At 38.1% G+C, this 27,056-nt stretch overlaps 2 protein-coding genes across 7 annotated transcripts in view; one reads left to right on the forward strand and one right to left on the reverse strand.

Moving 5' to 3' along the window:
* The window catches only part of CEPT1 (choline/ethanolamine phosphotransferase 1), a 36,082-nt gene extending 35,116 nt beyond the window's left edge, over positions 1-966 (reverse strand). The window contains exon 1 of one of the 3 annotated variants that reach the window (XM_030869003.2): positions 885-966. The gene's annotated coding sequence lies outside the window, so the exon portion shown is untranslated. Of the gene's footprint in view, positions 1-803 lie in introns of all 3 variants that reach the window. The other 2 variants (XM_030869002.2, XM_030869004.2) reach the window with 2 other exon arrangements.
* On the forward strand, positions 952-25,056 carry DRAM2 (DNA damage regulated autophagy modulator 2). 4 transcript variants are annotated; one of them, XM_060301411.2, is made up of 11 exons: positions 952-1,116; positions 1,428-1,559; positions 2,181-2,306; positions 3,262-3,325; positions 8,215-8,359; positions 11,954-12,021; positions 13,889-14,028; positions 20,289-20,466; positions 20,979-21,061; positions 22,045-22,137; positions 22,646-25,056. In XM_060301411.2, the coding sequence occupies exons 5-11, from the start codon at positions 8,229-8,231 to the stop codon at positions 22,751-22,753; spliced, it is 801 nt and encodes a 266-aa protein (XP_060157394.1). In that variant the 5' UTR covers positions 952-1,116; positions 1,428-1,559; positions 2,181-2,306; positions 3,262-3,325; positions 8,215-8,228; the 3' UTR covers positions 22,754-25,056. The 4 variants fall into 4 exon arrangements, with proteins under 4 accessions (XP_060157394.1, XP_060157391.1, XP_069902254.1 ...); XM_060301408.2 differs by having other exon boundaries at positions 2,184-2,306; XM_070046153.1 differs by lacking the exon at positions 952-1,116 and adding an exon at positions 1,273-1,301 and having other exon boundaries at positions 2,184-2,306.
* Positions 25,057-27,056: the final 2,000 nt, after the last annotated feature.

The following is a 27,056-nucleotide window of genomic DNA, read 5'->3' on the forward strand; positions in this document are numbered from 1 at the left end:
CGAACACATGCCTACTAGTATGAGAGTAGAAACCGAATCTTTATTCTTTGTTCACATACAAGACACTAACATTTGTTTAAAGATAATTATGAATTTGCCTACTACCGTAACAAGGATTCATCAATGAACTGAGACTTCAAGCAAAATTATATATTAATACCAATGATGCAAAACGTCAAAAATGACACAAAAACGCCAAGCACCGAATTGGAGAAAAAACAAGTTAAACGTAAAGATCCCATTCATCCAGTATTCTTAGAATACCGGCAAAGACTAGCAAACCCTCCTGTCCTTTCTCCTTCCAAGAATACTGCTGAAATAAGCCCTAGCTGGCAACCTCAGAGCTTGTCAATATATCCTGAAATTTCTAGAAAAGTTGCTGACCAAGAAGTGCGGCCCTAGCCACGAATCACCAGCACCGTATTCCAAAGGGAAGGCAAATCCGGCACAGGATGTAATACGTTTGTGGACCTGGCAGCACCTGAGCAGGAGGGTGTGGACCTGAGAGCCAAGGTCGGTTCCGCGCGGGCAGCGCCCTCGGCCCGCCCAGTCCGGGCCGCCGAGGTTTTCCCCACCCCGACTCCCAGCACAGCAGCCCCCGGACTCTACCGCTGGCAATGCCCCATATCAATCTCTCCATCCGGGGCCATAGGAGCAGTCGCCCCTCGCCCTCCCCACAAGCGAGCGCGAGGCAGGACTGCGTTTGCCTCGCGCGAGTCCATACACAGCTATATTCCAATGCCCCACCCCAGAGCTTGCAGCCATCTCTCCAGCCCTCTTGAGAGTCGTGTCCCCGGACATACCCTTCACACCCTGGCCGTTTTCCAAAGACCGAGCCCCGCAGCCTTACCCCGGCCCCCAAAAGCACACCCCTGGAAACAGACCTCCGCCTCCAGCCGACTGAGTGACTCTGATCCGCGGCAGCACATTCACGACACTTTCGCGATTGCCGTAAAGGGATATAGGGTCGGAACAGGAGGCGGTGCGAGCGCGCACTCCCTAGTGGTGAGCGCGCCCCAGGGCCGGCTTAGCTGCTCGGGTGCGCGCTTCTGGGCCTCTGTCCTGCCGGCAGCCTCCGGAGCCGGCCGTCCGTACAGGCAGGGACATCCAAGCAAGGTAGGCCAAAAAGGGGATGAGGACCGGCCCTAGTTCCCACTAAGGGGTGTGTATCAGAGAATGGAATCGGGCGAGTAGGGAAGCGGAGCCGGGAGCTCTCCACCCCCGCGGTGGACGCGCGAGTCGCGTGCCAGCTCGCCCTGCCTCCAAAGACTACGCTGTGCGACGCGCGGGAGAGGGACCAGGTGCTGGCCAGAGCCGCAGGCGGGCTGCGAGGGGGCCTTGGGGAGGCGGGGGCGGGAGTGGGTGCAGGCTGGGCTCAGGTCTCCGCTACTCACCTTTACGTCCGGGTTCTTGCTCTCTCCCCCCAGCTCCCCTCCTCTCCGCGCCCCGTTTGCCCCAAGCCCGACCGAGCTCTGCCTCTCGCATCTTTTCCCGGCACCAAACAACGCGTTAATCCAGCTCTTCGTCCGAGTGCTTCGCGCTTCCGGAAGAAGGCAGCGGTGAGTGTAAATAATTCTTTGGTTTTATTTGTTTTAAGCGGTTACCGAGAACCTTAGCCCCAGTCCCACGAAACACAGTGGTTGAGTATGCATTCCCTTTGTCACTCCTGGGCTCAGATTCCTTTTTGCGGGGTTGGGGGGAGAAGGGGGAGGAAGGTTTGAAATTGAGGTACGTGGTGACCTTGTGTTTACTCGAAGCTCAAGTCTACGCGGAGTTTTGTCGCGGGAAGCCCAATACAGAAAGGTAAATGGCTGGTCCTTTGTATCCTCACAACCGTGCTTACATTAGGATACATTTACAAAACACCACATTTTCCTAGTTCTCCCAATTTAAATTTGTAAATCAGTACCCAAATGCAGCTCTAATTTGCCGTGCATCATCAGATTCTCCCCGACTTCTCTCCCTGTAACATTTGATCCAACTTGTAAAACAGTTACTTAATTTTCTAGACTATTTAATTTTTAACCGTTACGAGAATATTACATTTGTTAGAAGGCCAAATTAGAGTTTCGAAAAATAACCATTTACTATTATGCTTTGCATTGGGCATGATTCTGTGTACCTAGGGCTTTATTTCTTCACTTGGAATATCCAGAATTTACTTTTTTATTGTTCCTAAGCAGTCACCACTTAGAGGAGACAGCGTAAGGAATTCATCTTTTCACTGGTGGCATTTAAATATTGGTGAAATTCAAAAATTGTAACTGCAGTTCTGATTCACGGATCTTCAAGGAAAGCAGAGATAGGTGAGTGATGCAAGAACATTTTGTTAAACACTTTCACTACTATATGAAGGTTATTCCTGCATATTTTCAAGTATCTTGAAAAGTTTCTTAAATTGTTAACCATTAAAATTCTAATTTTGCTTGGCTGGCAGTTAGCCAGCCAAGCTTCCAGCTTTCCAGTGTGATGATACATAGGCAATAGTAGTCTTCCTCACCTAGTCGGTGCACTTAAATTTCTCAGTAGTCCTTAGCAAACTGGTAAACTATTTCAAGCCCTGCTTTTCCTCTAAATTGTCGGTTTAGATAACTAGAACCCTCAAAGCCTAAGGAGATAGGAATCCAAGATGATTCACATATACAAAGAATGAAGTGTTGTCATTCCCCATCCCTGTGGCTAATTGTGGTTGTACAAATCACCTTTCATTATTATATTGTATGCTTACTCTGTACTACTCTAAGGAACAGAGCTACCTTACAAATCAGAATACTGAAACTCAGAGAAGCTAAGTAACTTGCCAGAAATCATACAGCTGGGATGTGATAAAGCTAGGATTTGCACTTAGATAAATCTGATCTTACAGCTGTGTTCTTTCCATTGCATCACAGGGACTAGTCAGTGCTTTATTTGGCTTAATAATAAGCTATCATTCTTTCCTCATTATTGTCTTTCCTTCTGTGGGAAGGAACTCAGTGTTTTTCATTTTATTTTATCCTTTTTGAGATCAGCGAAAGATGTCTAATGTGAGAAAGGATGAGAAAATTGATATCCCAGATTTAAAATATTATTTAATTCCAGATGGTACATCATTATAAAATACACAAGTGTCAACTCTTTAAAGAAAAAGAGAAAACGTTAATAATACTATAGCATAGTGTTCTATCCATGAACAATATTGGTGCATTGACTTGAAATTTTACATGTTTTAAAAGCCTGTGGGTCGAAACAACCTCTATTTTCTTTGTGTGTGGATTTCAGGATTTACAAAAGGTGCAGTTTTGGGCAGATTTGAAGACTGGGATTTTGAGAACTTGTAAAACAGGTAATTTGTCTTTTACATTCTAAAAGAGGAACAAACATTTATTGACCATCTATGAGAGCATCTTTACATATATTATCTTATTTAGTTCTTGAATAAACCTCTCTGAAGCGGGTATTATTTTAGACCATTTACTGAAAGTTACCGGTATCAGCAATGTGTTTAGGTTCTTTACTTGTGCTATGTCAGTGTAATTCCTGCAATAATTATCCAGCTTAGTCCAATAGAACTTTTCCACGATGATGGAAATGTACCATATTTTCACCATCCTATATGGTAGCCACTAGACACCTGTGGCTTTTGAGCACTTGAAATGTGTCTAGTACAACTGAGGAACTGAAATTTTAAATTTTATTTTATTTTAATCAATTGAAATTTTAATTTAAATAGCTACATGTGGCTAGTGGTGACTATATTAGACAGTGCAGCTTTTACCAATAATATTATTGCCATTTTTCAAAGGAGAAACTGGTTCAGAGAAATTAATGAAGTTTGCCCAAGTTTGCACAATTTTATTTAAAAAAACGTTTTTGAGCAGAAAAATGTTTTAGGACTGTTAATTTGGCAGTGCACATAGAATGGATGGATAGGAAGAAAAAAATAGGCCAAGAGAATTGAGAATCTGATTTGAGTGTTTACACTGGCAACTAGGAAGAAGAATGGTTGCCAATGACTGAAGGTAGAAATGCCGTCATTTAGCGACAACATGTGAGGGCTTTGGATGAGAAAACCTAAGGTTACTCTGAGGCCTTAGAATCTGGATAGCCTGAAAAAACGGTAGTACGAACAGATCTTCCTCCACTTACAATGGGATTATGTCTCAATAAACCCATTGTACGCTGAAAACATCATAAGTTGAAAATGCATTTAATACATATAACCTACAGGAACATGGTAGCTTAGCCTAGCCCACCTTAAACTTGCTCAAAACACATTAGTCTACAATTGGGCAAAATCATCTAATACAAAGCCCATTTTATAATAAGGTGCTGAATATCTCATGTAATTTATTGAATTCTGTACTGAAAGTGAAAAACAGAATGGTTGTCTGGGTACAGAATGGTGGTAAGTGTATCGGTTGTTTACCCTTGTGATTTTTGTGTCTGCCTGGGAGCTGCATCTCGCTGTCACAAGAATATTGTACTGCATATCATTAGCCTGGGAAAAGGTCAAAATTCAAAGTAAGGTTTCGATTGAATGTTTATTGCTTTTGCATCATCATAAAGTGGAAAAATTCTAAGTTGAACTGTCGTTAAGTCGGGGATCTCCTGTACTGTTAACTGAAATGGAAAAATAATGAACCTTTTTGGGGTTTATGAGAATTTGGTTTGGGTTATTGAGTAATTTTTATGAGCAAGGCCCTCTTCTCTGCTTGGGCAGAGAAGTGAAATCCCTCACCAAGGATTTTATCCACTTCAGACACCCTCCCAAACTTTTATACTCTAGAAGATAATGAGCTGTAAGAGATGTGCAAATCAAATGTTCTCAGAGGAAGGGGTGTTTATTTCCAGATGCAAAGGGATTAGGGAAGGTTGTGTGTGGAAGATGGTATTTCAGCTTGATTTTGAAGAATAGGAAGGATTTGGACATGAAAAAACAATTAAAGGAAGAGGTCATGTGGGAATTCCCTGGTTGCCTCATGGTTAGAATACCCGGCTTTCACTGCAGTGGCCAGGTTCAATCCCTGGTCGGGAAACTGAGATCCCCGTGAGCTGTGTGGGGTGGCCAAAAAAAGTAAAATAAAATAAAATAGGCTCTCCCATTCTCCCTAGAGGAAGACAGTGCTTTCCCTCAACTTTGAAATGAACCATCGCCTCCTTGTCCCTCCAGTGAAATCCTCTGACATCTATCTCTACCACTCCTACTCTCTTCTCTGACATTATCTACTACTCTGGAACCTGGCTGGGACCATTCCTTCCAACATACCTGAGACTAATGCGACCCACAGAGTTCTGGGAGTTGTAGTGTTTGTTTGTTTGTTTTGAAAAAAAGAGGTCATACTTCTAGCAATGGGGTGGACAAAATGTTTTGAAAATCCCTTTTGCCAAAACACCGAAATGCTGAATATATTAGCCTTGTAAATGCATAGCAGTTCACGTAGGAAAGAAACATTCTCAGGACTAAAAAGTCGAAGAGAGCTGACACCAGAGTAGTAAACCAGTAGTGTGTCTCTTTTGGGGCCTTTGAAATAAAGTACAATCAAAGGTAAATGATAAGCTCCCCCTGCTCACCACCCAAGGTAGAGAGATAGAATTCATACCCCTTTGACCTCCCAGGTGTACAACTTCCAGAGACACTATTCACATGATACAGTTTGTGTAGATGATGCCTGTGTGTCAGGGGATGACTTTTTCATAAAAAGTAAAATGTAAATATTTCTACTTGAAATTGTACAACTCATGGCCTTGGAGAACCACCTCCCCCCAAATCAGCCAGGACGCTCAAAAATCTATACACTCAGTGAAAGGTGGGCTAGGAAAAATACCTCCTTCCTGGCAAAGGGGGATCACTAAGAAATTTGTTCATTTTCACCACAGCTCCAGGTGGGGGAATAAAGATACCACATAAGAACTTGAAACTACAGGGCCTGTCATCACTCAGATTCATGGTTCAAATTTACTTATCTACATGGTCTAAAAAACCTGGAAGCCAAGAAATTAAAAGTCGGCCCAGGTTCGTAATGTGCCAGAGTGCTTGGCAAAAGTAAATACAGACCCTCCCTGGAATGATTCACCCTTAATCTAAGCCTCTTAGAATACTCCCAGTTAAGATCATCCAAACAGGAGCTCATAGTCAAAAACAGAAAAACACATGTACAAGGGCTGGCAGAACCAACAAATACGGAACTAGACTCCTAAAGATTTTAGAATCGAATTTATCAGAAACAGGGCTTCCCTGGTGGCGCAGTGGTTGAGAGTCCACCTGCCGATGCAGGGGACACGGGTTCGTGCCCCGGTCCGGGAAGATCCACATGCTGCGGAATGGCTGGGCCCGCGAGCCATGGCCGCTGAGCCTGCGCATCTGGAGCCTGTGCTCCGCAACGGGAGAGGCCACAACAGTGAGAGGCCCGCATACCGCAAAAACAAAAACAAAAACAACAACAACAAAAAACAAAATAACATTTAAAGAGATGAAGGGAGAAACATGAAAGATTTTAGAAGTTAATCAAAATTTATTGAAATTGAGAATTATTGTCCCATAAACTTATGTTGGGGAAAGTCCTATAGGAACTTGGCAAGGAACTGTCATGATTAGCTAAACAGAAGAGTAAAATTGATGGAATGTTAAGGGCTGACAGGAAAAAAAAAACAGAAAAGAGATTATGACAATTCAGACAGGAAATTACTCAAATCAAGTTTATAATGGTGACTTTAGGGATAAAGGAAAAGAAACTTATTTGGCAAGATTTAAATGTACATATTTTAGCAAGTCAGATGATCAGAGTAAATGACAAGTACAAGTCAAAAATGGCTGAGGTTTTATTATCTGGAAGGTCAGTCTGAGATGAGGAAGCTGAGCATATTGGAGGATTGTGGAGATTAGAATTCTAAGTTTTTACAGAGTCCTTGGGAAATACTAAATTTCAGTCCATCACACTATGAAAAAATACTCCTCCAAATACGAAATTATTTTCACATGCGTAGGAGTAATTTCTTATAATTTGAAAATATTTCTGTATTTATTCTTTTTAATTAAGTGCATGCAAATACATTAATATTTTCTAATTCATATTATTGACCTCTTATTACTTACTAACATCGTCAGTCTGGAATTTAAGGGAGAAAATGGTGATAAGTGGTATGTGTATATGTAGGCCCTTTCAAGTTTATTGAGGAAGATAGAACCAAACAAGCGAGTAACAGTTAAATGTGATGAATGACCTGGTTGGGAAAGTGAGCCTGCTGTTGGGAGCAAAGCAGGTACACTCAGCTGAGGCTAGAAGAGCTGAGGCTTGAAAATGTATAGCAGTTAACTGGTGGTAGTGGGGCAGGAGGGGTGACACCATAGTAGTCTAGTCATCCAGGCAAAACAACGTGCACCAAGTTTCAAAGGTGCGCAAGAGGGCATGACACACTTGACGATCTGAAAGAAGTTTGCTGCGGCAGTATAGCATGGTGATTGGTGTTAGACTGGAACTGCCTGAGTTTGAGTCCTGTCTCTACTGCAGCCCTATGACCTTGGGCAGTTCTCTTAACCTCTGTAATTCTGTTGTGAGGAGTAAACAAGATCATGTATTTAAGGTGTTTAGTAGCCTTGCTGACACAGTAAACACTGTGTTTGCTTTTGTAATGATGATGAAGATGATGATAGCTAGGGCAAGGAACTAGGAGCAGACAGAACTGGTGGGAGAGGAATACAGAAAGGTTAAGTAGAGATTGGACAACAAAAAGACCTTATAGACATGTTAAGGAGGAAGGACAATTTATAAGGGCATAGGGGAGGCACTAAAAGGTTCTTTGGAGGAGAATAAAGTGGTCAGGTTGGTATTTTAGAATTAGAAGGCTCATTCTGATTTTTAAAGTCAAGTCTAGGTGGTTATAATAATTATCTGGTCAAGAAATGATGGTGGTTTAAGTAGGGTAGTGGCAGTGAAGATGGGGAGAACGAGTAGATTTGAGGAAATTTAGGAGGTGGAATAAACAGTCCTTGGTACTTGGTTGTGTGTGGAAAGATGGGGGAGAAAGATAGTGTCTAGTTATGGCAAGTGGGTGAATCTTGGTTCCATTAACTGAGAAGCTGAAGGAGAGCAGGTGTCAGTAGATGGTGTGGGGGCCGATGAGAAGTGAAACAGCTGAGGATGATAAGTACAAGGTTGTGGGATGGGATGGCTAAAGCGGAATAGATGAAATACGTGTGAATAATCTTTTCTAATTTGTTTTTCTCTGCTTCAGGAGACGTGTTTGAGATGTGGTGGTTTCAGCAAGGCCTCAGTTTCCTTCCTTCAGCCCTTGTAATTTGGACGGCTGCTGCTTTCATATTTTCATATATCACTGCTATAACACTTCACCATGTTGACCCTGTTTTGCCTTATATCAGGTCAGTGAAATGTATTCTTTTATGGAGAATGGTATGTCTCATTCATATTTGAACATTGAACCCAACATTCAATTTTAACATTTTAAAATTCAACTTTTATGTTTGATATTACAACAGTGAAAGGGACATAAAAAGGAAGTTGTATTTGGCTCTTTCTATGTGATAGAGAAATGTGGAGACAGAGGGCTAAGGTTCATTTAGTGAATTATGACACCTCAGTGCCTTGTCTTCCAAATAACTATTTGAGGTCTCAGAAGACAGAATTGGAATTATTCTCCCCTTACCATTAAAAAATGCTAGAGCAACGATAATAATATTAAAAAATAATGATAATGACAAACATTAATTGATCCACTTACTGTGTACAAGGTAATGTTCTAAGCATTCTTCAGGTCTTAAATAATTGAATCCTTACAGCCACCCTTTGAGGCAGGAACTATTACCCCCAGTTGGTAGAGGAGGAAATAAGGTCCAGGGAGATTAAGTTGTTTGTCCAAGGGCACATGACTCAGTAATTAATGGAACCAAGATTCAGTTTGACTGGGCCATTTGATTCTAGAGACTGTGCTCTTACTCTTTTTTTTTTTTTAACATCTTTATTGGAGTATAATTGCTTTACAATGGTGTGTTAGTTTCTGCTTTATAACAAAGTGAATCAGTTATACATATACATATGTTCCCATATCTCTTCCCTCTTGCATCTCTTTCCCTCCCACCCTCCCTATCCCACCCCTCCAGGCGGTCACAAAGCACCGAGCTGATATATGACATGTTGCCTAGATCTTTCTGACACATTAAGTATCTAAATTTATTGATAATAGTTTTGAAATTTCAAAACTACTCATGATGTAAGTATGGGTACTCAATTGCGTGTGCTATGTCCATAACCCTCTTCCCCCCCCAATTATAAAGGCAATATGTGCTTATTATAACAAATTTTAAACACTATTAGAGTGATTATAAAAATAAAAAGTGAAAGACTCTTCCAGCCTCCCTCTAGTTCCTGCCCTTCCAGAGGCGATTAATGGTTTGGTTGATTTCCTTCCAGAGTTTGGTTTGTTTTGTTGTTTGTTGTAGTTGTTGCATTTATTTATTTGTTTACCTTCTGAAAAATAACCTTTCCAACCCAGAAAATAGTGAACTTTTAAAGGATGATAAACCAAAAGGCTAAATTTATCTTTTTTAAATGTCAAGAAGAGGTCAGGGCATTGCCATTACATTTGTTGTTACCGCTATGGTATGGCGTAGCACAAAGGACACCAACAAATTGAGTCCACTTTGGGAAGATTTACAAAATCCAAAGGTATTTTAGAATTTAAGTTTCCAGTTCTAGGAATAATTTTGATAAGTAGTCACCTCTGTTTACCACTCTGCTAGAGGGACATGCAGCTTAAGGAGCCAGTTCATTCTTTAGTAACTCCAGGAGAGCATACATATTCCTGAGCGTCCTTCAGCATTTTTATTTCCCCTTAGAGAACTTGTCTGTTTGAGTTCTTTTTCACTTTCAGTTCTCTAATGGTACTGCATGTGATTCTCTGATCGATATGACCCCAGGCACTTCCTTTTCTGTCTCTGTCCTTCTACCTTTTAACTTTTTTGCAAATGAACTTAGTATTGTTGCACGGGGAACTTTCTCCAACATTCTGATATATTTAAATTCAGTGGTTGAGTTAGACTAGATACTCTGCAGAATTCCTTTCAGTTCATAGACCCTACCTAAAAGGCTTAATTATTAAAGTCCCCAAAAGACATAACCAAATATAAATTTCACTTCAAAGACAATTCACAATTCAAAAACAATTCCACTGCAAGTGTGCTTCAGGTGTTCTCTTAGTTCAAGTAGTGAATGCTCAAGTAGGGTGCATGAGACTAGCCACTGGGGTATAAGAAGAATTTTTTAGAACTTCTATGTATTTTTGATTTCAAAATATTTAAACTTACATTTGGGAATTCCCTGACAGTCTAGTGGTTAGGACTCCACACTCTCACTGCTGAGGGCCTGAGTTCAATTCCTGGTCAGGGAACTAAAATCCCACAAGCCACTCGGTGCGGCCAAAAAAAAAAAAAAACTATTTAAACTTATATTTAGTATATGTATAATAATATGATAAATAACATATAATGATGATCAGACAATTTTTTTTTGGACGGTGTGTGATCAAAATAGTTTGATGACTACTGGGTTGAAGTGCGATGCTGATGCGTGTTTTCACTTCTAGGCCAGTTTGTCATTCCGATCCAGAGCACACTTAGCCAGCCATCTTGGAAGTGCGTGCTGTTATTTACTTATGGGGTAATCCAAAACAGGAGCATCATTTGGAATATGACTGTTAAAATTACGGATTTTTTTCTGATTATAAGAATAATACATATGCATTATTCTTGAAAACTTGAAAGGTAGAAGGAACGACAACAACGAAACGTAATCCGCACTCCCTGAAAGTGATCAAGAGTAACAAAATCTTTTGTGTCTGAAGAAACATTTTAGAGTGGGAAGGAGCAATCCTTAGAATTCATATTTGATGCTTTACTTTTCCTAAACCTAATCCAAATGTTCGCCAAATCTTATTGATTCCTTAGCGGATATGACTTTCCATTTCTTTTTTATTCCCATTACATTGTCTGAATTGAGATCCTTCTTACCTCTTTCCTATAGTACTTCAATTTGAGGCTAAAGAGTTTGTCTTTTTAATCTTTTCAGTAGTTTGAGAGAAGGGGAAGGAACTAATATTTACTGGGTGTCTCTTGTGTGTCTGCTGCTGTGCTAGACACTTCACATGCACGACCACAGTTTTGTTTCCTCATGTTGATCTGATGAGGCTGGGAGGGAATTGATAGCCCCATTTCACAGATAGGGAACCATCTGAGGTATATAAAAGAATGTTCTCAAGGTTCCCCAGTTAGTAGTAAATGGTGGACTATTAATCAGGATCTATGCATTTCACCCTGCGCTGAAAGACAGGCATGTAACAGACATATTGCAGCAGAGCGTCATCTGTGATTTTAATAGAAGTCTGGACTGAGAGCTGTGTGAGTCAGCAAGGCTGTCTTGAGTGGAATCTCTAGAAGGGTAAGGGCTTGGTCTCTTGTACTTACCACTGTGTTCCTGTCCCTAAAATGCTGTCTGACAATGCTGGTAGGTGCTTGATAAATATTTTTTAAAATTAATCAGGAAACGATTAGGTGTTAATTGAATTATAGGCGAGAATAACAGATGCCAAAAGAATCATGAAAGGTCCTTTGGTGTTTAGAGAATATTCAGATGAGACAGGTAAACGTGCCACCTGACTGATGTAAGTTAATAATGCAGCCTTAACATAAATAAGGATAGCTTTTTTATCAATTCATAGTGATTTCTATTATGTGAAAAAGAAATAACCTTAAGTGATATAAGAAAAAGGTGAACAAGGCAATTATTGCGAGCTCAAATTATCATGTTCTTATTATAACATTATGTAAGAGTTGAGCTCATAGGTTTATAAAAAGATAAAGGATTTGAAATAACCCCTTTTGTTTCTTATCCCTTAGAAGAAATACATGTGTATACTAAATCTAATATGAGAAATCCTCATACCTTTTTTTTTTTTCTTTCAGTGACACTGGTACGGTAGCTCCAGAAAAATGCTTGTTTGGGGCAATGTTAAATATTGCTGCAGTTTTATGTAAGTAGTGAGAGTGGTTTTAACAATCAAAATTAATAGCTGAATTGCCCTTTTCTTCTTTCAACACTGTTGGGTTATTTATTTTACTTTCTGGTTACAATTGAAGGAATGTTATCACTAAATCATTGATCACAGATATGTTTCTTTTAAAGTAAAAATAATTTCTAGAAATGCTAAATTATGGAAATCTTTTAAAAATACCTATAAGGCTATTTGACTACTATAGAAATAGAACTTGTAAAGTATAACCAAATATACTTGCTTATAGAAGTTGTAAAGTATAACCAAATATTCCTTGAGGCCCTAAGTGGATTTCTTAAGCAACCAATAAAGGACAAAGAGCTGTAAACACACTGACCACAGCTGACCCCAACAAAATTCCTTTATGATAAACACTTCAGAAGTTTGAGAATAGCTGTGGAACCGTGTTTTGATTTTTGAGTGATATTCTAATGCCAAAGAAATTGAGTTCTACTACAGTATTTTACATTCCTGTTCATTATTTTTTTGAAATTAATTAATTAATTAATTTATTTTTGGCTGTGTTAGATCTTCGTTGCTGCACGTGGGCTTTCTCTAGTTGCGGCTAGTGGGGGCTACTCTTTGTTGCGGTGCACGGGCTTCTCACTGCTGTGGCTGCTCTTGTTGCGGAGCCTGGGCTTGAGGCACATGGGCTTCAGTAGCTGTGGCACTCAGGCTCCATATTTGTGGCACACAGGCTTAGTTGCTCCACGGAATGTGAGATCTTCCCGGACCAGGGATGGAACCCGTGTCCCCTGCATTGGCAGGTGCATTCTTAACCACTGCGCCACCAGGGAAGTCCCTGAACCAATTTTTTTATTAATGGTTTACTAAAATAATACTTCTTCCATCAGTCGTGATTGTTTAAAATATTTGCATGTTTCCATATGATGTTTATTATTTGGTCAGGTAAAACATTGAAGTTAAAAAAATGATTCTTAAACAATAAGGACAGTCAAGTGGGTTTTATTTTTCTGTGTAACTGACTGCTATATCTGATTGAGCCAAGTTGTAGTAATTTGAAATAAAATGAAATGGGAGCAAGGCAAATAATCCTTCGGTGTTTTTTGCCTTTCATTTTATATGTGTTCTAGAACTAATTACTTTATATTTTAATGCTAATCATATAGAATATTTTGTGTTTTATGTAAAATTTATTTCTAGAGATTTTCAGAAAACATCAAACTTAATTTCTTAAATTTTTGCTAAATTTTTTAAAAATAAATAAATAAGTTTATTTATTTATTTTTGGCTGCATTGGGTCTTCGTTGCTGTGCGTGGGCTTTCTCTAGTTGCGGCGAGCGGAGGCTACTCTTCGTTTTGGTACGCGGGCTTCTCATTGCGGTGGCTTCTCTTGCTGAGGAGCATGGGCTCTAGGTGCACGGGCTTCAGTAGTTGTGGCATGCTGGCTCAGTAGTTGTGGCTCGTGGGTTCTAGAGCACAGGCTTGGTAGTTGTGGCGCACAGGCTTAGTTGCTCCGTGGCATGTGGGATCTTCCCAGACCAGGGCTCCAACCTGTGTCCCCTGCATTGGCAGGCAGATTCTTAACCACTGTGCCGCCAGGGAAGCCCTTTCCTAAATATTTTTAATATGAGGGCTATGGGAGGCAAACGACTTGCTCAGTCACACAGAGGTAGCAGTAGTTTCACAATGCAACTTTAAAAGTTCTTTAAAATCTACAGCCGTTTTTTTGTTTGTTTGTTTTTTTATTGTTTTTTCTTCTATCAGATTAGCTTTAAAAGGAAACTATGTTTCTGGATAGCAGTGACCTTTGTGAGCTCTTTATTGGCAACTTTATTCCTTAGTTATTTATTACTTTGTTGTTTTTCCGATTATCTCTTCCCAGGCATTGCGACCATTTATGTTCGTTATAAGCAAGTTCATGCTCTGAATCCTGAAGAGAGTCGTATCATCAAATTAAACAAGGCTGGCCTTGTACTTGGATTACTGAGTTGTTTAGGACTTTCTATTGTGGCAAACTTCCAGGTTTGTGTTTTAGCTCAGCACAGGTATTTTCCTGAAGTACATAAAAATACATGCTAAGAAAGAAAACCTGAAAGATTCAGTTACATGTAGTTATTGTTTTTTGCCTTAACAAAATGGAATCCACTGCCTTTAAATTACTTGACCCTCTTAGAAATTAGAAAAATTCATTCTCAGTAATCTTCTGAACAAATACAAATTATTATAACTTTTTAAAGATCCTCAGGACTCTTTACTTACTAGATTCTTTATTACTACTTAGTTGGAAATTACTCCAAGACCAGAGAGAATTGACATAAATTATAAGTGACACAATTACAGACTTAAACTCTTTTTTTATTATGCCTAACAAGTCACACTCATTTACCTCTTTTATATTCTTGTTTAGATGTTCCTGTTTATTGCCTGCATCCCTAGGTGCCCAGCCACTTAAATGAGGAAGTCAAGGGAGGAGCTATAGCTTTTCCAGTTTTTTTCTCAGGGAATTCTTTATGTTAAGGTAGCAGTCAGCCTTCAGCAAATATTTGTAAAGTCTCCACGTTCCTTTCTACTGACATTCTTTCAGAGGAGTCTTTGGTAATACCAGCTGCATCCTAAGCATATGGTGCTTTTTTTATTAATCCCTGCAGTCTTTAGAGTTTCAGTTTCGACATCTAGTAGCTATTCAGACATACAAACACACCCTCATCATACAAATACATGTATAAAGGCATATTCCATCTCTCTTTTTTATTCAAAGTTCTCCATTCCTATAATGCTTCTGATTGAATGCTCCTATTTTTCAGTTTTTTAGTAATGGTTAATACTAGTAAACTCTTTAAGTATAATCCAAGTGGATATTAGGGTAATGCTTGCTGCTATAACGAAGTCCAAAATTTCAGTGGCTTAACACAATTGAAGTTTGTTTAATTTTTATTGGAGTATGGTTGCTTTATAATGTTGTGTTAGCCGCCACTGCACAACAAAATGAATCAGCCCTACACATACAGCACAATTGAAGTTTATTTCTTACATACATGCATCCAGTGCAGGTATTTTTGGTTGATAGATGGCCTTCCTCCCACAGTGATTTAAGGCCCAGACACTGTCCATCTTTGGGCCCTGCAATTCCCTAAAACTCTGTGGTCTTCTGCATCTAGCTGCCTGAAACAGTCAAAGAGAACATGCACAATTCACCCCTACTTCTTAGAAACTTGGACCTGGCAGTGACTCGCATCATTCCACTGGCATTCCTTTTTGCTAGATGTAAGAGGGGCTGGGAAATGTAATCTTGCTGGGCATCAGTTCCCAGGGCATCTCTATGCTATGGAAGGGACACAAAAACTTTTGTGGACAACTAGCTAGCTGTCTACCACAAATAGGGTCCTGCTTTCCCTAATCAGTTTGTATAGCTCAGTGTTTAAAAAAGTCATTTGGAGGTTTTTAGTATATGGATAGTGATTCTTTGCTCCAGTTATCCCTTGATCAGTTTAACAATATCTCATGACTGTATGGTAAAAATGGATTCCAAAGTGACCTCCACATATAGCATACTACTCCTGTTAGTAACTAATACTTTTTTACACAGTCCAGTAAATTCCAATGGCAGTTCCTAATAGCACCCATTGCAAATTATTGCTGGACCCTATTTATAAGCAGACCCTGTAGCATTACCTACATATCAAACAGTTCTCCTTCCTTCCTTTCTAATGTAAATTTTCACTGCTTATTTAAAGTGGTGAATGCATTGTCTCTTTCTCCTGTCCCCACTTCTCTCTTGCAGAGACAAACTCTAGTTGATTCATATATGGAAAAATTGTACACAAACCAGGTCTATAAATGGTTTACAGTTAGAGAGCTTAACTTGGAAGAGAGGCAAGAACTTTGTTTTAAAGTAGGGACTTGTTGGTTTTATCTCTTAAATATTTCTTGAAAACATCTGCTTCTCTCCATTTTCATTTCTATTGTCTCTGCCATCTCCTTCTCAACCAGTTTAGATTTCATCACCTCTCCTCTGGATTACTGCCCTAGCCTCCCTAATAGTTCCTCTGCATTCACTGTTACATCCCTTTAATTTGATGCCTCAGCCAAAGTAATCTTTTGGAAATATATGTACACCTCATTCTGTTTCCTTGTACCACTGTTTAAAGCTCACAGGTCCAAGGTCACATGAAAAGAGATAGAATCAAGAGAGCAAAAAATAATTTGTTAAACTGCCAAACTGCTTAATTAACTCAAAGGTCTTTTGTGATCTGGCTACTTTCTACCTGTCTGGCCTCATTCTACATCATTCCCCTCCTAATATTGTACATAACACGGGGTCTTTCTGTGTTCCTTAAATAAGACTGGTTTACTCTGTTTCATACATTGTTTCTTCTGTTGCACATTCCACAGCCCCAAGCCTAAATAGATGTAGGCAGACTATATTTCCTCAGGGAAGTCTTTTTTTGTCAATAGATTTCCTCCTATATATTTCAGGTTTTCTTTCTTTATGTTCTCCAGGCCTCTGGAAACTAATTCTGTGCAGCACTTTTTATAGTCTAATTTTTTATCTATGTTTTTTAGATTTATTTAAAAAAATTTTAGTTGATATATTTCCACTAATTATAGCTCAGTGGTTTTGTTCACCATTGTATATCCAGCACCTAACAGAGTACTTAGCACAAAAACTCTGACTTAAAAAAATACATATTTAATTTCTTTGAAAACAAGTGTGTATAAAAACACGCAGCAAGGGACTTCCCTGGTGACCCAGTGGTTAGGACTCTGCACTCTCACTGCTGAGGGCCCGGGTTCAGTCCCTGGTCGGGGAAGTAAGATCCTGCAAGCCTCACAGCCACAAGAAAAAAAAACATGCAGCAAAACAAATATGTGTCCTCAGTGCCTAGGAATATTTCCCTTCCTGATGTCTACTGAAATAAAAACGTACAACGTGAGGGATGTGAGTTGCAGTTTTATTGGGGACTTACTGAGGACGATAGCCCGGAGGCAGCCTCTGAGATAGCTCTGAGAGACTGCTCCAAAGAGGTTAAGGGGGGAGGTCAGCATATATGTGTTATTGGAGAAAGGGTACGTGCTGTCAAACACACATCTCAGTAGAAGGTCTCTGCTAGTCACAAGGCACAGATATCTTAGTTAATGATCTTAGTGCTTTTCTAAGTATGGGAAGAAGCAAGAAATTGGGTTCATAAAATTGTCTCCTGAAAACATCTAACTGTCTGAAGGCCTGTTCTGCCAGTTTCCACAGAGCAGAGTGCCTCATTCCTGATCTCTGCCCTGAGCTCCTTTCAGAGTATGTTGAAGGTCAGTGACTACCGTGGCTAATGACTCAATCCTTGTAGGGCCAGATGGCGAGCGACATTCTTTAGTTGGCACTAGGATATTCATCCTCAAGGAAACTTGAAAGGGATAACTAGGCAGAAATCGATGTTAATTTTCTAGGGCTGTCATAACAAAATACTACAATTTGGGTGGCTTAAAAATAACAGAAATCTATTCTCTCAGAGTTCAGGAGGCCAGAATTCTGATATCAAGGTGTTGGTAGGGTTGGTTCCTTTTTGGGGGCTCAGAGGGAGAATCTATTCCATGTCTCTCTCCCAGCTTCTAATAATTCTTGGCATTTCTTGGCTTGTGGCAACATAACTCTATAATTTATGCCTCTGTTGTCACATGACATTCTCCCTTCCTAGAAAATTTATCCTCATGGAGACTTTGGAAGGAATAAAGATTAGTTCTTAAATTTTGTTAACTGCTTTTAGGTGAAGATTACAGGCCACTCAATACATAGTTTTTAAGTTCTATAGCAAACATTTGCCCCTGACCACACATATCTCTGTAATTTCTCTGTCCTTGTCAAAGAATACCTTTTTGTCTTTGTTAAATGATATATTTTTAAAGAAGATAAAATCGTGACTTTTGTACATGTCAAAGATTGTATTTAATTTACTAATGAGAGGAATAGTAGGTAATACAAACCACTTCAAAAGAGAAATCAAAGTACCACACATTTATAGTCAGATAAGGAATGCTCAAATGAATTCACAGATAGATGCAAAGCTAGCGAAACTGATCATTATTCACAGAGTGATAGTCAATTTCATTCAATAGGACACAATATGCATTTCTATTCATATGGATTATTTGTGTTATTATGCATTTTCAATAAGTTAACTTTTGTCTATACACATAATATCCATCATTGCACAAGTTCTCTCTGCAAAATAGCCTAATCAAAGACAAATAAAATTCACTTTTCTGTAGAACCATTCCCAGAGGCTCTAGTATTCCATTGAAAGAATAATCTCTTGCCCGTTTCAAGATCTTTTGCTGTTTTCCTAGTCTCTAAAATGGATTAAGCAGAAGTGCTGGCCAGTTAAAACCAGTTTTATATACCTCTCTTTTGATTATAAAAATACAGTAGTAAATGCTCTCCATTCTTTATTTTTCTTTTTAACTACAGGATTTTGTTGATGGAACTGTGTACTGATCACATGTGGGCATTGGTCAGGCTATATCTGTATTTAGCTTCATCAATATATGAATGAAAAACATTGCCTGCCATTTCCGTAAACAAAGGGTATTGCAGCCATCAAGCCACTACAGCCACCCGGGCAGTGAGCCCTGAGGAAACTCAGGATGGAGACAGATGGGTGGCCTGCAGCAACCCACCAACGGTACACCCTGAGGGGACTCAGGATGGGGCTGGATACTGGCCCTAGACAGCTAAGGTGCTTATCAATGGAATGATTTCAGTGAGCCCCGACTCTTGCATCTTCCCAAACAGAAAAGCACAAAATTAATTTGAGATACCTGGTTTTCTTTAATTAACGGTAATCTTCTTTGTTGTAAAACTCCTATATGTCCTGGCTCCTCCCTTTTGTCTTGAAGCAGTCCCTTAGAGCCATGTGAGAGGCTGCCTCTTGGGCTTGAAGTCTTCAGAAAGTCTGCCAAATAAAATATAATTCTCAACTTTTAGGTTGTGTTTTTTTTTCTCTTCAGTCAACAAATATATACGAGAATATTTTTAAGGAGAAAAATTCACCCATATTCTTGCTCTTAGCCCTAAAATAGTCAGTTTCATTTTTGCAGCCTTTATCCATATATCTACATATATAGGTAAATTCACATGAACCAAGAAGATATTACCATTTTGTATTATGTTTTATGGGTGCTGAATGTTTTTTTTTTCTTTGTTACCCAGAGTGGTAGTAACAATGACTTTTTTCCCCTTCCCAATGCTCATAACTTATTGCCAGTTAAAACACCCCAAACCTTATCGAAGTAGCACTTTCTCTCTCCAAAAGGAAACCAATGCCATTGGCAAATAAATTGTTACCTTTTCTTTCTTTTTTTTTTTTTAACATCTTTATTGGGGTATAATTGCTTTACAATGGTGTGTGAGTTTCTGCTTTATAACCTTTTATTTCTTTATACTAGAAACTTCTTGTACCTTCAACTAAAAAAGTGGACTCTATGTGAATTAGCACAGTTGATTGTAGAAGGAGGGAACCAACCCCTAACCTAACCTCTCTTCTCCTGTTACCTTCGTCATACCCTCTTTACCAAGTGCTGCATAGTACCTTCTCAAGCAAATGACATACAGACAGCATCAGTTTAGAAAAATACAGTTCAACCAAAGGCCTTTGATAGTAGAATTTTTGGTGAACTACTGTCATCACTTTTAAACAGGGACATATAGAGTAAAATGTAAATGGATACTGATAAGAGTAAGGCAAAGGAAAAAAATTAATTAAAAAGTGAAAACAAAGAGTAAGGTAAAGGAGAAGATAACTACAATTTATGGTAATCCCTCATTGTATAATTTATCAAAACCAATCAAACTAGAGACAAGGGGGGATGTTTTAATTTGTTGAGCCTTTAAATTGCATTTAGATTTTAATTAAGTTTAAGTTGAGACTCCCTACCCCCTGCATTCCCAAGCATCCTAGTCTTCTTTAACTTGTTCTACTCTTTCTATAACCCATATCACCATTTAGTATACTATGGAATTTACTTATTTCTAAAGTTTATTATTTAATGTGTAAATGAATAATTACTATCATGTTTTCAGTAGTAGCATATGAAGTAATATGGATTACTGTAATTCTCAGGTTTATGCTGAGTACTGAGGGAAAATTACTTCAGGAAATAATTTGTAGAATCTGCAGAGCTTTTCCACTCAGTGAATGTCCTATTGAAATCGCTGGGCTTGTGCTTTTAAATATTGTGTTGTCGATGCGTTTGGGGTTTCTTTTATTTACTTATTTCTTCCTTTTACTTCTCAGAAAACCACCTTTTTTGCTGTACATGTATGTGGAGCTGTGCTCACCTTTGGCATGGGCTCATTATACATGTTTGTTCAGACTATCCTTTCCTACCAAATGCAGCCCAAAATTCACGGCAAACAAGTCTTCTGGATCAGACTACTGTTGGTTATCTGGTGTGGAGTAAGTGCATTTAGCAGTATCCTTTGCTGTAGAATGTGGCTACACTTGGAATTGAATAACAAAACTTAAGTGAACATTGTTGGCATATTGTAAGTAGGCCTTTTGTGGGTGATATTCTTGGGTTTAGTAAACCCTAAATCAAAGAATTTGAAACGTGAAATTCAAATATTTACATGGGACCTAGTGACTGAGCTAGAAACAAAGATAATGTCTAGCCTAGTCATACTTACTTCAAAGACAGGAAGGATTAGTTAGTGCCCTCCTTGAGAACAATTATGTAGCAAAAGCTTATGATAGAACTAATGAATTATTGAGCAAAGAGGGATTGACTATGCATCATAGTAATCTTCTGGGCACATTTTAAATTTTACTACTGCCATGTAACATGATGTCTTCAAGAAATGGGTTTGGACCTTGGAAACAAATGTATGTGTAATCCTTTTATATCTTTAAAGAGATTTTTGTTTTGTTTTAAATTAAACTTACAGGTCTTCCCTGAGATTCTTCCTTGACTTACTTTTTTTACAGTGCTGACTTGTTCATCACTTTTGTACAGTGGCAGTTTTGGTGCTGATATAGTACAGAAACTCCATTGGAATCCTGAGGACAAAGTAAGAACTGAGAGTCTATAAAACTTAGTTTTATAGTAAAGATGACTGTTTTGGTTGATTTTGATGTATTTTTCATTTCACTACTAACAATAAAAGTTTTTCAGTAGAAGAATCAGTGATGTCTTAGGATTATTTTCTATAAATGATAGAGTTTATGTAGAACCATCCACATTCTCCTGTCACTTTGTGGTCTGTGAACATTTTCAAAATCTGAAGAGAATTGTGATGGCAAAGAGTTTTCTCAGAAATTGACTTCTCTAAAGGTGGATATAGTATGCAGTATACCTGACTGAAATCTTTTATTAGTAGAATACTTGTTTTCTGAATTGAAAAAAATTTCTTTTCCTACTTTTTGTTATCTGGAAGTTTATTATTATGGACTCTGCATTTGGGTTCCAATATAGTGGATATCTGAATGGACATAGCATCTCTGATACTGAGAAAAAGCGAGGTGGGACATATACTTGAATAGGTAATAAAATGAGTCCATCTGTTTTCACAAACCACTCAGGTGGCATTTTATTTTAAATTATTTTTAAAGAATCAGCCCTAGATAGGACATGTTTGTGAGAATAACTAAATGAAATAATTTACTAGGTTCTCCTAATTAGAATCCATATATTATTTAATGCTCAAAAAATAGCACTAAGTTTATCATGAGCATCGTTTACTTAAACTTTTTTTAGTGGCATTTAATGACTCGTGGCTTTGGGAAAGGTAGTAACTTCTTGGTTGTAGGGTAGAGGTTCTCCTGTCTTAGTTATTCAAATGAAAATTTTACTTGCTGTGGATGAAACTATGATAGATCATTTAGGACTATTTCTAATGTCTGCCTTTAATTCTAGAGATATGTTAAATAAATCAGGGGTTGATATTCAGAACACAGATTGGTTTATAAATATTACAGGTTTTTTATTTGAGAAAAATTATAGATCATTTGAATGAAATTTCATAGAATTATTCTTTTTTTGTTGTCACTTAAGGGTTATGTGCTTCACATGATCACTACTGCAGCAGAATGGTCTATGTCACTTTCCTTCTTCGGTTTTTTCCTGACTTACATTCGTGATTTTCAGGTAAGGAAATGTAGAATTAGATTTATGCAGTCAAACCTCCTTCAGGTGGAATAAGAAAGCTTTCTATAGCAACTCTTGCCTTTTCGAAAATTAACTTCTTAAGCAGTAATGCTGGAAGAGGAACTTCTCAGGTGAATTGTTTCTGTGTTTCGAGAAATAGTGTTTTGTTAGCAAGGTCCAGTCTTGAAAATAGGGTTGTAAAACAACTGAATTTGCAGAAATTCAGAGAACTTTTATCAACTCTGCCTACATTTACATAGGCCATCCTCAACATTTAGTTTTACCGATTCCTCATAGAAACCAAAGAACACCAAGGAACTTCTGAGGAAAGAAGCTTATTTTTCCCATTTCTGTTGGTACTACAGCAGTACAACAGCTGTCTCTCTCTTGTTACTCATTAGAATTGATTTACATTCCTAATCCCAAAAGGTATTCCTCAGAAAATATTGAACATGTGATCTGTCTTTAAGGAGCAAACTTCTGTATGTAATGTTCTTTTCTGTTCCAGAAAATTTCTTTACGGGTAGAAGCCACTTTACATGGATTAACCCTCTATGACACTGCTCCTTGCCCTATTAACAATGAACGAACACGGCTACTTTCCAGAGATGTATGATGAAAGGACAAAATATACCTATGGTGATTATGATTCTCAGGGATTGGGGAAATATTCATGAAAGTTACTTATTCTGCTCTGAAATTTTCAACCAGTTAATCAAGGCTGACAGTGATATCAAAGAATCCTGATAATCAAGAGACATGAATTAAGCCATTTGGTGTTGTTTTAAAGGATATCTTCAAGAGGACCGTGAAAAAACATTTATGCCTATACTTTTTTATCCCAGAAAATAAAACCAAAGGACTACAAAATTGTAGATTTTTTTCTACTTTTTTAAGAGAAACAACCAGAAATGCACCAAGCAGTCTGCAAAATCCAGCTTTTCACATTTTAAAAAACATTACAAATCATATTTTGTTTGGAGCACTTATGTGAGATATGTTTCAGGACCCCAAATAATCAGCAGTGCTCAACAGCTCCTTTAAAATTGAGTTTTGAAGTAATAGTTTTACCATATTAATACATTTCTTATAGTCTTTATAAAATTTATTTCGTCTGGAATCCAACTTTAAAGGGAAGCAGACCTGAATTCATGTGAGCACTTTTATTGCTTAAGCTTTGCACAAGAGATTCTGTAGATATTGATTTGATTCCTGCCACAAGGCCAGATAGTATGCTAACTGGTGTATACACATGCTTGTGATAGTTTCATGAAGCTTAGTCTCTGATATGAGATTTTAATTACTAATGAATGAGAAAAGTAGCTATAGGTAAATTTACTCCAGTTGTGTTTTGCATAAGACAATGGTTAGTGTTCCTACACAAGTCTGAGAAGTTTGTGAATAACAGTAAGTATAATTAAAATAAAAGTCACCTCAAACTGCACTCAAGAGTGAAGATTTTCATTTATAGCAAATTATAATTACTTGAAAAAGCAGCCTTGAACAGGCAAATGGTGAGCCTTTTTTAATGGAATGTGATCTTTATATTATACAACCCAAATTCTAAAGGACAATATCAGCAATCCAGAAAAACTAGGTACAGAATAATTGTGATACATGCATCTACCAAAATAATTTTCTTTCTCTCTGGTCATGCAAGTGATTGGATAGCTTCTACTTGGATCCTTATCTGTGCAGATAGAGAATGGTTTACAGATGCCAGATAAAATTCAAAAGAAGAAAATGCTCATCTGGAAGTGCCCAGTGACAAACTGGTTTGCAAAAGAATCTCTGACGAAGATTAACAAGTTTTATCTTTATAGAAGAATTGGGTCCATAGCCAGAATAAAAGATAGTAAGAAAAAGTTTAAAGTGTAAGAGGGAGCAATTTTAGGAAAAATGGTTATATGGTGGAAACGTAGATCTCAATTATGAAAAGGTTGCTAGTTATAGGACTCTAAATAGTATTTCTGAAGACTTCTGGACTCATAAGAGAGAAAATGGAATAAAATACTATTTAGCTATTTCAAGCAACAGTGAACATGGGAGACATTTCAATAAACATTGATTGAAATCTGGCATCACTAGAAAAAAATTGTCAATACAAACCATAAAACATTTTTATCATGCCTCTGAAAATCATGGTGCAACCACATCTGGGAAACAGCATCTAGTCCTGATTGCTGTCCCTCAAGGAAATGTAATTCCAAGTTGTGAAGGACCATGGTATGGTAAGAGGGAAATTGATAGAATCAAAGTTTATAAGATTATAAATTATGTGTGGGGGAGATGGCACAGGGAAGCACATGGACTTGTACATCCATACTAGAATATTAGACTTAGAGGTATACTAACAACATTAAATTATTTTAAAACAAAAAGTATTACTTGGATAGTATTTTAATTCCATTATTTAACTTTTACCTTTAGAAATAACATGGGCTGAAAATATGAATAAGTTCAAAAAGGGATTATAAATAAAGAGATTTTTGAATGTGCCTTCATCCCTCATCTTAAGGCTGAATTAGTGGAAGACAACCATATCCTACCTCAAAATATGCCTTGCCACCACTGTCAGATATAGTAGCTTGGATGAACGGTTAAGGTAGTTCAATTCAATCAATTTTGTTTTGAATGTTTGGCCTTTAGAATAGGAGGTTTTAAGCTGACAAAATTAGCAGATATTTCCTATGTCCTTGGAGACACAGCAAGACTGCATTTCCCTTTTAATTAAGTATAGGCATAAAACCAAATTTTAGCCAGTGAAATGTAAATGAAATGGATGTGTTTGCTATTTTCGTATTAAGGTTTTGAAAAACAGGAATGCTCTTTCCCAGTTTTTTCTCTTTACACCGTTTGTATATTGATGACAACAAGATTTTTAGGAAAGGACAGAATCACATGTAGGAGCTTGAACTAGTCCACTTTTTTTTTTTTTTTTTTTGCGGTACGCGGACCTCTCACTGTTATGGCCTCTCCCGTTGCGGAGCACAGGCTCCAGACGCGCAGGTGCAGCGACCATGGCTCACAGGCTTAGCTGCTCCGCAGCATGTGGGATCTTCCCGGACTGGGGCATGAACCCGTGTCCCCTGCATCGGCAGGCGGACTCTCAACCACTGCGCCACCAGGGAAGCCCGAACTAGTCCACTTTTGATCAGATTTTAGAATACCAAACTAAAGATCTAACAATTTAAGAACTCTGTTTCTGTTTATCCTAATTCCTAAGATTATATTGTATATTTCTAGAATAGTGTCATATTGTAAATGCGCGATGGATTTATGAATGAGAAAGACAACTTCTCTTGTCTCTTGTGCAGTGTTCTGTACAGATTCACTGTGAAATGAAGTTGAGTAAATGTTGGATTACTGTCCTTAATCTTGCCTTTTTTCAACCAGCCAGAGTGCTGGTTTTAGAAACAGTGTGCTCATTTATTAAGAAGACAAGAATGTAGAATAGACCTAAAACAAAGGAAAACTCTTTCTGAGGCATTATGGGTCTTAATGTAAACAGTTGTATCCTCCAAAAGGCATGGTAATCTGAAATAGAGTTCACCTCAGAGTTCACCTACTCAGAAGGCCTGATCGGAGTATAAAGAGAATGTCTCAGAAATTCTAAAATATGCAGTTGGAATGTAGTGCAGAGGGAAATTCCCCATGTTTGGATAGCTGGCAGCTCAACTGAAAAGCACAAAGGTTCCAGTAGAATCTCACAATGACCAGATCCCAATCCCTGCTGAAAGGAAATCCTGTTCACTTCAAATCTTTGAAGCAAGTAATAAAGTGAATCAAACTAGAACAACAACAAAGCTCATCTCTCCACCTCAACTGCAAATCATATTAACTCAGCCTCCCATTCTATAAACGTGACAAAAAAACAGGCATGACCCTTTTGAGAGGCAACTATTATTTTTACACCTACTGTTCTTTTATAGAAAATATGCAGCATACAGTAAGAAATTATAAAGACATGCAAAGGAGCAGAAAAGTTTGATCCAGACAGGAAATAGTCAATAGAAGCAAACTCAGATTGCCCAGGTGTTGCAGTTATCAGAGGTGGATAACTATGATAAAAATGCTGAAGGAGCTAATAAAAAGAGTGGAAAACATGCATGAAAAGGAGAATTTCAGCAGACATGTAGATTTTGAAAAACAAAAAAGAAAATTCTAGAATTGAATATAATATGACTACACAGAGGAAAGGATTGATAAACTTGAAGACAGGGCAATTGAAAGTATGAAAACTGGAAATCAGAAAAAAATAAAAAGAATTGACTATCTGAGTTTTGAAGACAAAATTAAATGGTCTTAATCTTATAATTGTGTTTCAGAAGAAGAGGATAGAATGGTATTGAAGAAATGTTTGAAAATATTGACTGAGATCTTGTGCAGAATTGATGGAAATTAACAGAAAATCAACAAAAGTGAGGTGTTGGAAATTATAAAATTGATAAACACCTAGCAAGACTAATACATTGTGTTGAATAGTATTCCCCCAAAAGTCATGTCCATCCAGAAATTCAGAATGTGACCTTATTTGGAAATAGGACATTTGCAGATGTAATTAGTTGTGATGAGATCATACTAGATTAGAATGAGCCCCTAAATCCAGTGACTTGTGTTTTTATAAGAAGACTGCATAGAAACAAAGAAACAGAAAAGAAGGCCAAATGAAGACAGAGGCAGAGATTAGAGTTATGCAGCCTCAAACCAAAGAATACCGAAGATTGCCAGTAACCAGAAACTAGGAAGAGGCAAGGAAGGATCCTTCACTACAGCCTCTAGAGGGAGCCTTGATTTTGGATCTCTATCCTCCAGAAATATGAGAGAATAAATTTCTTTTGTTTCAAGCCACCCTCTTTATGGTGACTTGTCATGACATCCTAGGAGGCTTTAAAAAAAATAAAAAACAGAAAACACAT

Source organism: Globicephala melas, chromosome 1 (genome assembly GCF_963455315.2).
Source record: "Globicephala melas chromosome 1, mGloMel1.2, whole genome shotgun sequence".
Lineage (NCBI taxonomy): Eukaryota > Metazoa > Chordata > Mammalia > Artiodactyla > Delphinidae > Globicephala > Globicephala melas.